Genomic DNA, 11,067 nt, shown 5'->3' with positions numbered 1-11,067 from the left:
GAGGGTGCTTCAATTTGGTTTTAGGGCGTTTCTCCCTCTTCTCCCTCTTCTTAAAAACCCTCACTATTTATTTCTTTCTCTTTCTATTTTTTATTATTTTTTTTATTCTTTTCTTTTTTTTTTCCCTTCTTCCAAGTCTAACGAGACCCCCTCAAAGTTATATGTATGGGGCAAAATTACCTTTTTCCCCATTGACTTTGATAAAAATTTCAATTACATTACCATTTTTAAATTTTTTTTTTTAAAGTTACTTGATGCATCACGAGCATTTCTTTCTTCTGCACTGATTTGAAAATAACACTCTAAGTTCTACAATAAAATCTAGAAACTCACAATGGTTAAGAAGATGCTAATCACAAGGATAGAGCGAATTGTACCTGTTAGGCTTGGGGTGTTACAAATTCTCCCCTCCTTAAGAACTTTCGTCTCCGAAAGTTGGTTGTTCCAGAAAGAGTTTAAGGCAAGACTTCCTAACGTCATCCTCCCGCTCCCAGGTAGCCTCACTATCCAGATGATTACCCCACAAGACTTTGACAAGGGGAATCTCCTTGTTTCGCAATCGCTTGACATCTCGAGATATAATTTTGATTGGGGCCTCTTCGTAAGATAGATCCTCACGAAGCGAAAGTGCTTCGTCCTCAATGATGTGCGTGGGGTCTGGCGTGTACTTTCTCAACATGGATACATGAAATACGTTATGCACAGTGGCAACAGTGGGTGGCAACACCAACCTGTACGCTACAGCACCAATCCTCTTAAGGATTTCGAAGGGACCTACGAACCTAGGGCTAAGTTTACCCTTTTTCTCGAATCTTAACACTTTCACATGGGTGCTACCTTTAGGAAAACATGTTAGCCCACCGCAAACTCGATGTCCTTTCTTCGAGTGTCGACGTAACTCTTTTGTCAGCTTTGTGCAGTAAGTATCCTTGATCTGATTTTCTAGACTGCCGCGTTTGTGACCTGAACCAATTTCGGTCCCATAAGTTGTTGGGTTCCAACCTCTTCCCAAAACACTGGTGTCCACAACCTCCTCCCATACAAGGCCTCAAACGGGGCCATCTGAATCGTTGCTTGATAATTGTTGTTATAGGAAAACTCCATGAGGGGTAGGCGTTCATCCGAACAACCAGCGAAATCCATTACACACGCCCTGAGCATGTCCTCTAATACTTGATTCAACCTCTTTGTTTGTCCATCTATCTGAGGATGGAATGTCGTACTGAAACGAAGTTAGGTGCCTAAGGCTTTCTGTAAACCATTCCAAAACTGAGAGGTAAACCTAGCATCGCAATCAGACACAATGGAAGTAGGCACGCCATGCAAACGAACTATTTCTCGAACGTATAACTGAGCCCATCGATCCACTCGAAATGTGCTTTTACCCGGGATAAAGTGAGCTGTTTTTGTGAGTCTATCAACAATGACCCAGATCACATTAAAACCTCGTCGAGTCTTAGGCAATCCTGATATGAAATCCATACTCACTTTCGCCCATTGCCACTAGGGTTTTGGTTCATTATATACCCAAAAAAACTTGTGTTGAACAAGCTCTTAATCCTCTTTGGGAAGGTAATTTAAGGTTAATATCCATGCAAAAGATTAAATGTTATGAGAGTTTTAATTTAAGGTTAATATCCATGCAAGAACATGTGAATGCAATGACGGGACCTATTCTTTTAATCTATTTTAACGGTACTGTACTAACGGGTAATTTGGGCTATATTCTACACACAACCCATACATGCGAGTATGGGCTCACATGTCGGTTCACACACCACTGAGCCACTTGCCTTGGGCGAGCATACTCTGGAAGCTCCTTAGGTCGAACACCCGTTAGAACTAGTAACCGTCACGACAACGGTATGTAAAACATAACAATCATTGTCTTGCCATTGGATGTACGCATCTGTACCCTCGTGATTGAATAGGGGTATTCCCCTAAATGCATGAGCACACATAATGCATGAGGCCCCCAACATTTCTAGTTTTGTCATTAATGAATATAACCCTGCTATCATCTTCCATGCTTAACATGTCATTTCGCATTCTTAACTTCACGCATCATACATAATCCTAACGGGGTTACATTTCATTTCATTTATCGTGATAGCATGTCATTCATAACATATTGTATATATACAATTTAGAAAACATAACATAACACTCCATGCTTTTAACATGTCATTTCATAACGTGCAATTCATTCAACAATTACCTTCGTGGTCACACAAAAAAATCTAAACATAACACCTCACATCACAATATATTGTTCATAAACATGTCATATCGTAAACACTTCGTGGTCATATCGTTCCTAACTTATCGTAGCCTAAACGTTCTTATACCTATCACAGTCATATCGTTACGTGAACGTACCTTAGTCATATCATCACAGGAACTTACCCTAATGCTATCGTTCTATCAATCTATCACAAACTTATCCCTGTCAACCCATATCCTAACCATATTCTTTCATCAATCTCTCCTATCCATAGCACTCCGGTATGTAACTTAACCTTAACGTTTCATGAACGTATCTTACTCCTATCGTTACATTTTCTTTTGTGCATCCTTCTTGTATCCAATCTCAAACATATCCTTAAACACATCGTACCACAATTAGTATCATACAATTCACATATTATAACATAACATAAACATAATATAAGCATACTGATTCACAGATAATTCACACATATCAGTATATATGACACGTGCAGAACCACAGGCACGTGTCAACATCAAGTATAACCATGCCGATAGTAAGACCACTTACCTGGTTAGCTTAAGTTGTTGTCCCGAATATATATTTAATGAAAGTTAGATTCTGTCCTTTGAAATTCAAGTCAACCTATGTCAGCCAATGACATCAGTTTCAAGTTTGAATTCTATAAAATTATTTCTCTAATTTACACGGTTACATTGTTAAAAGTCTTGAAATGATTTTCTATAATTATATTTTTATTAAAAAAATTTATTTTCCATGGTTCTTGTAGTATAAAAAAAATAGATAGAGTTATTTCAAATTATTCTGTGCTTTACTCCCATATGTATTTATCTTTCTCTCTATATTTAGTTTGTGGTTTTTAATTTCTAAGGCTTACTGTTTTTTATATATGTATTTACTATGTTGCCTTTTAATTTTGTTCTCATGTATAACAAATTTATAGTGAATCCCTGTTTCCAAATCTTTCCTTATGTTTACTGTTCACAAATTTTCTTGGTCATTCTATTTTTAATCTATTCATTTGACTACTGATATAAATTTAATCTTATATTAGTGAGATTTACTAGAATTAGTATAATGATTGACACTTAATTTCTAACTCAGAGCTAAACCATTGTAATAATTTAAGATTTACTAGAATTCGTATAATGATTGACACTTAATTTCTAACTCAAAGCTAAACCATTGTAATAATTTAATGAACATCTAACTATAATTGGCTATGATTTCTAAAAAAAATAAAAGAAAATGAAGATTTAATATATATTTTATTTATTAAATCTATCTTCAAGTAAATCTACAGAAAGTCTCAACTGGGTAAAGACCATTCTCATTTTTTTACTCCAATCTGTTGTTTTTCAGTTTTCTTAAAGATGGCTTAAGGAGAGATAATTGTGGGATGGGATGAGATGTTAGTGGAGAGGAGTGAGGAAAGTTTTTTTTTTTGGTTTATTTATTTATTTATTATTATTATTTTAAATATTTTTTTATAATTATTTTTGTTGGCTTATATCTTTATTTATTATTTTATTTATTTATTTATTATTATTATTATTATTATTATTTTTCTATGACATTCGCATAACCATCATTTATTACATAAACTTCGAAAAACGCTTAAAACAACTATTCTCTAGAAAACACACCCATGTCCTTACGTATTTAAATACGAAATACTGAAATTAAGAGAAAATAAGAGAAATACAAAATAATTTAAAACAATGAAATGCATAACAACCTATTCTAACCTAAACCTAGAAATTTAAATATGAATCTACCCTATGCACGTGTCATAGTCTCTGCTCGTGAAGCAACCGTCCTCCGTAAAAGTGCGCCTTGCCTTGATCTGAAAAATAATGTGGCACACGACTTGAGTATTTCAAAGAATGCTAAGTAAGTGGCCCCACTATAGGGGGCCATGCAAATGAAAACACAAACAATCATTATTTAGGAAACTATCTATCTCTATCATCATAGGGGTGGCCTCTAGTCTCGGACAAAGAGAGTACATGAATGAGTAAAGATGACATTCGAAGGAAAGCAATCAAGAGTATAGATGAATGAGAAAATCTTAAAAAGAATTGAAAGTTACTACCTATATCAAAGAGGTGCACTTTCCTTTTTGGTGTTTCAACTATAGGAACTCCGAATTCAACTAGAGCAATTTTATGATGGGTGACCTTTTGAGAATTTTTGTAGCAAACACGTGATTGAGGACAAAACGTGTTAGAAGGACTCATGTTGGTTTGCGTTCATAGTTTTTACTATTAGAAGCGAGGAGTAAGTAACCTGACCATATCGTCACGGGAATCCTAGGGCCATTAAGTACCAAATTCATATTTCGAATCTTGGGTATGAGTCATTGCAATTAGAAGCTCAAAACCCGACCAAATTATAAACATTAAAAGAATTCTGATATCCCAAAAGATTCCTCTCAGTACTGTAGATTTCAAATATACAAAATCTTAGGTCTATAAAGAAACCCAACAACACTATGTTGAATTACTACATGGGTGAGCAATCCAACATAAAAGAATAAAAAAGCAGGTTTTTGTGGTTCGGGGATTTTATTTCATTTTTCCCAAGGGTGTATAATTCAAAGATACCCGAAGGAATATTTCTCAAGTAAAATCCATCATCAAATGCTACATAAATGCAGTTTTTAAAGTCACACCGTGGAGAAAGCTAATACTAGTTCCCGGGCCAAAATCCTCAAATGAAGCATGTCCATTCTAACCATTAAAATTGCACCAAAATAAAGTCGTACGCCAAAAGTTCATTGTGAAGCTCTAGTTGAATCGGGCATGCTTGTCCAAAATGCTTTCGCTCAAACGTCATCTCTTGACTTGCAATGAACATTTAAAACTTAGTTTGTTTGATAATTGTAGATAGCCACTTGTCATTCGCTCCATGGTTCTTGCCCTTTGCTCCCTATAGCTTGTATCTTCGATCCTGCAAAACGTGTATTAATAATAATGGATCCTTCAATTTTTCTTTAGATACTTGAGGCTCTTTTGTTGATGCTTAGCCATTTGGGTTTTTGTTCATTATACACCCAAAAAAAACTTGTGTTGAACAAGGTCTTAATCCTCTTTGGGAAGGTAATTTAAGGTTAATATCGATGCAAAAGATTAAATGCTATAAGAGTTTTGAGTTTGGATATCCCTATGTGTTGCATAGTTATAAATATCAATTCTTTTTTATTTGCTATTTTTGATTGAGATGAAAAACCAAGTCTGTCCTAATTTTAATTAAAAAAATAAAGGAAACCACAAATGAGACTGTTTGATTTTCTATATTTTCTCCTTAATTAGCACAAATTATCTCAAGCACATTAACCAGTGTTATAAATGGTTCTCTTGACTATATTTATCATATTTTCTTCGCATTGAACCGAAAATAAAAATAAAATAGATAAGACAGAAAGAAAAATAGATAAGAAGTAATACTCGAATTTTTTTATAAATAAATAAATAAATAAAATAACAACATATGGGCAAAAGGGTCTCTTACAAAGGGTTTCTTAGAAAGGGTCTCTTAGAAAGGGTCCAGTTGTTTGGGCTCTAAAAAGAGGAGAAAAAGAAAGAAAAGAAAAAGAGAGAGAGAAAGGAGAAAGGAGAAACGAGAAGAAGTTAGGGTTTGGGAGAGAGGAATAGTAGAGAAGACAAATTGTTGTTGGAGATCTAATCCAAGGTAAGAAACTTCGAAGCAATACTCCTCTCGGTGCTAGAAAAGAAGTTTGGGTGGTGGATCCACTCATTCCAGCAAAAAAATCTAAGAACGGACAAAGTAAGATTCTAAACTTCGTGTTTCGATTTTATCTAGATCTAAGAAATTTCATGAGCATTAGATCTAGAGTTTTTGAGGTATGTAACTAAAATAAGATTCACACAGGTCTTTTGAAGTTTCTGGACGAAAATTGGAGTTTCAAGAAAACGTTATTTTCGGTAAGAACTCGTGTTTTTCCCCAAATTCGAACTCAAATAATAAGACCTGTGATTACCAAAAAAAGAAAAATATATTGTAGAAATAGAATATGACATCTATAATACTCGTGAAGAGAACTTGTTGATTCGGATTATGGATTGGAAGATATAAAAATCAGGAGAAAATGGATCGAAAACACCAAAACTCACGTTTCTGGAAAATTGGAAAAAAACGCAAGAAGAGAGAGGAGGAATCGCCACCACATGTCGGCCGACGTACGGAGGAGCGCTGCAGGATCGACGAGCGACACGTGGCGACCGCGGGCTGAAGAAGCGCATCAGGCGCCGTGCAATCGGGTCGACCTGAGTCTGAACCACTCGAACTGGCCCGACCGGTCGCTGGCCTGCGACTGCGTGAGAAGTCACGTGTAGTACACCCTCCAGAGCGTGTCAGCGCGCGTGTAGGCGCGTGAGTGACCGTTCGACCTCCGTTTGCTTGTTTTTTGCCTCGATTTCAACTCTGATCCTATTTTTATGTGAATTAGAACCTATCAAGGAAATTCCATAATTTTTGGAACCTTTTCCGGTAAATGATTCGAGCGTGGGAAGGCACACGTCAACCATGTAAGTAGCCATTTGAATTCCCACGAGCAGTACTTGTAGGAACCGCTAGGAACATGCATGCATGCTACCACCCATAAAATTAGCTAGCCGGACCTAGCATATTAGTATGGAAACTGTGAAAATAAAATGATTAAGGAAAGCTAGATATGAAATATTTATTAAATCTGTTTTGATTGAGATTCTGATAAAGTATGTATGCATGAGGAGGATGGGAAAATTGTGAAATCTGCGCTCCAGGTAAAGGTGGACGTTATCTTCCCGTTGAGCATGTTTGTTAATATTGCATGAACTGCTGCGTGTTAACTCCTATGCATGATGATGGCTTGTGTTATCTTTCTTGATGAACAGGAAGAAATTATGAGCTTAGATTAGGGTATTTGTGACTAAGTAGGCTAGATGAGACCCTAGATTGGGGGACCTCTAGAATACCGTGCATTTTGACCTGCGAAACGATTACCGGCGGATCCAGAGCCTAGAATTTGAAACCTGATAGGTTTGTGAGACCTTGCACGAGAATCCTAAAGATGCATGAATCCAAGTCTAAGCCACCAAGTTCCACCCTAGAAAGAATAGTAGGTCACCACGGTAACTGTAGGTAGCCCGCTAGAGTTTAGCAGTGTGGATAGTGTCATCAGAACCTCCACTTCCCTCTCTTCTCCGATACCGTACCGTCGAGACAGAGCTCCGGTACGGAGATCATTGAGCTTGGCAGATCCGGATAGGGAAGTGTGAAAGGTGCCCAGACCTAGTGGTGATAGCTAAGGGGTCTTCTGAACGGGTTTCTTGGGCAGTAGAAACCCGTCCCTGAGCAGGGGACATGGAGCCACGTAGGATAACTCAGTAGCTGACCGACACATAGGGGGTCGCACCCCATTTAGTGGATGTATGGTCCCATGTAAGGGTCGTCAACTAACCTCCACGGATGATATTCAGAGAGAGTCATGTATTCAGATCCAGCCATATGATCCCCTCAGATTACTTATGAGATCGCGCTTCACCTCAGGACACTGATCATTTCACTGCATAAGATAGGCAAACCTCCCAAGATACAGAAAAGAGAGGTGGAGCATGATTTGCACTCACTAGAATCCAGAGATAAGACCGTGTATACCCACTAAGATAAGGATGCGAAAAGAGCCTACAAGTAGGTTGGTTACTGAGTATATTTTTATACTTACCCCTTTCCTTCATTTTTTTTTTTTTCAGGTACCAGTCGATACGAGAAGATGTTCGAGAGCTGCACTGTCACAGAGGGGTGTCGTTCTAGAGCGTTAGTCCCTTGTCGGTCTTTTAGAGTCCTTCGTCCGTTTTCATATTTGGAGTCTTTTGTATTTCATTTTATATTTGCAATTCCTATTTGTAACATTTGATTTTGATTTTATATTTAATTTTGGTGTCCTTGATTTCCTTTTCTTGTTTTAAATTTTTCCGGATTTTTACCTTCTATTTTATTTTTTTTTTATTTGTTTTCGATTTCGTCTTTTCAGTTACGATTCGGTCTTTTGAAGCCTTGAAAGTCAGGTCCTGACAGATTGGTATTAGAGTAGTCGGGTTTTTGATTCTATAGACTTTTCCTAGGATAGAGAGTCGTACACCTCTATGACTCAGCTCGACGACATGCCTCGCCGCGACCAGGTACGCAATCTAACCTTGTTTAGTAGGTTATGATATGATGTAACGCTAGTAAGAACTTGATGTATGTTTTGGGTTAACACTTTAGGGTGTTAAAAGTGATCATTCCCTCTTTTATGGATGCATAGCCATTTGGGTTTTTGTTCATTATACACCCAAAAAAAACTTGGGTTGAGCAATCTCTTAATCCTCTTTGGGAAGGTAATTTATCGTTAATATCCATGCAAAATATTAAATGGTATAAGAATTTTGAGTTTGGATATCCCTATGTGTTAGCATAGTTATAAATATCAATTCTTTTTTATTTACTATTTTTGCTTTTGATGAAAAACAAAGTTGTGCTAATTTTAATTAAAAAAATAAAGAAAACCACAAGAAGACCATTGCATTTTCGATATTTTCTCCTTAATTAGCATAAATTATCTCAGGTAAATGAAGGCAGTGTTATAAATGGTTCTCTTAACCATATTTATCATATTTTCTTGGCATTGAACCTGAAGAAAAATAGATAAGAATTCCATCTTTTTGAGTTTGATTTGGGTAAAAATTTCATCCTCTCTGTCAAATATACATTTATTTTTTGTGTATATACTTTGAAATTTATTTCATTTTTGTGCTCGATATTTTTCTATATAGATGGAAAGTATGATATTCAAGTTCACATCAATATCTTATTCTTCCTTAACAAATTGAATATTTTGACATGAGTATTTTATCTTAAAAATTTCCATATAAAACGATTAGTAAACTTTTTATTAGAGTAATAATGCAGCAAGCACGTCACAACTCTCACACAAAAGAAAGGATTTGATGTGAAGTAAGGCGAAGGTGATAGTTTTGTCTAAGAAGTCCATGGATGTATGAGCTCGTACACATTTGTTTGACCATTATACAAAGAAAAACCCTTCTTATCTGCACGCCAAATGCAGTGCCAATAGTTGCATCGTTCTTGAAGCCAAAGTTCATTCTCTGGCCAAAAAACCTCGAACGAAAGCTTCCCATAATTGCTGCTAAAGTTACACCAAAACAATGTCGTCTCCACAAATTCTCTCTGAATTCCTAGCTGTATTCCTGTTTCAACGGAAGAATATGCTCCCCTAAATTGTGTGCACAAATTCATATTGAAAAAGATGAAAAAAAAAATTAGAATCATAAGAGTTGATACAATTCCATAGTCAAAATGTTTAATTTAACAAAAATTCTTTAATATCAATTTGTGTGTAGCTCAACTAGTCAAGACCACACATGCATCTGCAAAGAGGTTAAATATTCAAACACTCCACCCCACATATTTATTAACTAAAAAAAAAAGAAAACAAAAACAAAAAGTAACCACCTTCTAAAGGAGCTTGTAATTGGACTCTTAAGGATAAAAAAACAAAATATCCTATATAGCCAAACTCAATTATTTTATCAAAACTTGTATTTTTTTTTTTTTTTCCTAAATTGAGATAGAAAATGAATTGTTCATCTAGAATTTTTAAGGTTGGATATTATACTCTTCAAATTTATGATGTTTTGAAATTCCACCAAAAGACTAAATTAACAAGGAACAATTACATAAATTTAGATATACATAAAATAATATGGTTTGGTTAAATAGTTTGTCATGATGCAACATCTTTATTTACCTAAATCTTTGTTTTTCGACTTGCAATGGGCCAATAGAGGTACATCTTGATAATTAAGAATCGTCACTTTCCAATGCGTTCCTGGTGGCATGAGTGCAAAACAAGTGAAAACATTAGAAGTTGATGCAAAAGTTATCAACAAAATCATATAGAGGTTATTCATAGCCTTCCTTTTAAATTGACTTCGAATTTGTTTGTGTTTCATTTTGGATTCTTTTGAACCATATATATATATATATATATATATATATATAATCTTTGTGCTACAACAAATTTTCGTTTTTAACAACTTTTAAAGATATAATTTTATGTTAAACGCTCTTGAAAGGAAAGCAGAAAAATCTGAATGGATATTAAGTGTGTTCGCTTGTTAGGTTACGCTTTATTTAGCATAGAATCACACACAACGACCGAAAAACTTAGATTGCGCTTTTTTTTTCTGGCCTAAGGATGGGTTGAGGAGAGATAATTGTGGAAAGGGATGAGATGTTGGTGGAGAGGAGTGAGGAAAGGTTGTTTTTCTTTTTTTTTTTTGTTTATTTATTTATTTAATATTATTATTTTAACTATTTTTTATAATTATTTTTGTTTGTTTATTTCTTTATTTATTTCATTGTTTATTTATTTATTTATTTTTCCCAATGGTGTATAGAAAAACATCCCCAAAAGAATATTTTTCAAGTAAAATCCATCATGAAACGCTGCCCAAATGCAATTTTTAAAGTCACACACCATGGAGAAAGCCAATACTAGTTCCGGGGCCAAAATTCTCAAATGAAGCATGTCCATTCAAACCATTAAAATTGCACCAAAACAAAGTCATACGCCAAAAGTTCATTTTGAAGCTCCAGTTGAATTGGGCTTGCTTGTCTAAAACGCACTCGCTCAAACCGTCATCTCTTGACTTGCAATGAACATTTAAAATTTAGTTTGTTTCAATAATTGTAGATAGCCACTTGCCATTCGCTCCATGGTTCTTGCCCTTTGCAATCTATAGCTTGTATCTTGGATCCTGCAAAACGTG

At 35.5% G+C, this 11,067-nt stretch overlaps 1 protein-coding gene across 1 annotated transcript; it reads right to left on the bottom strand.

Moving 5' to 3' along the window:
* Window positions 1-412: 412 nt before the first annotated feature.
* LOC111474449 lies at window positions 413-1,482 on the bottom strand. The gene is made up of 2 exons (XM_023119534.1): window positions 1,260-1,482; window positions 413-963 (listed from the first exon to the last, which is right to left on the bottom strand). The coding sequence occupies exons 1-2, from the start codon at window positions 1,480-1,482 to the stop codon at window positions 413-415; spliced, it is 774 nt and encodes a 257-aa protein (XP_022975302.1).
* Window positions 1,483-11,067: the final 9,585 nt, after the last annotated feature.

This window comes from Cucurbita maxima, unplaced genomic scaffold (genome assembly GCF_002738345.1).
Source record: "Cucurbita maxima cultivar Rimu unplaced genomic scaffold, Cmax_1.0 Cma_Scf00388, whole genome shotgun sequence".
In the NCBI taxonomy this organism is placed as follows: Eukaryota; Viridiplantae; Streptophyta; class Magnoliopsida; order Cucurbitales; family Cucurbitaceae; genus Cucurbita; species Cucurbita maxima.
The sequence above is the reverse complement of the archived record's forward strand: the minus strand, read 5'-3'. Positions and strand labels throughout refer to the sequence as shown.

What these genes read in the sequence shown, in the direction of transcription:
- LOC111474449 (XM_023119534.1), bottom strand. Translation starts at nt 1,482, where the DNA reads ATGGATTTCATATCAGGATTGCCTAAGACTCGACGAGGTTTTAATGTG. An exon ending in TACCTCTCAGTTTTGGAATG is followed by an intron (nt 964 to 1,259) that starts GTTTACAGAAAG and finishes AAATTGGTTCAG; the next exon opens with GTCACAAACGCGGCAGTCTA.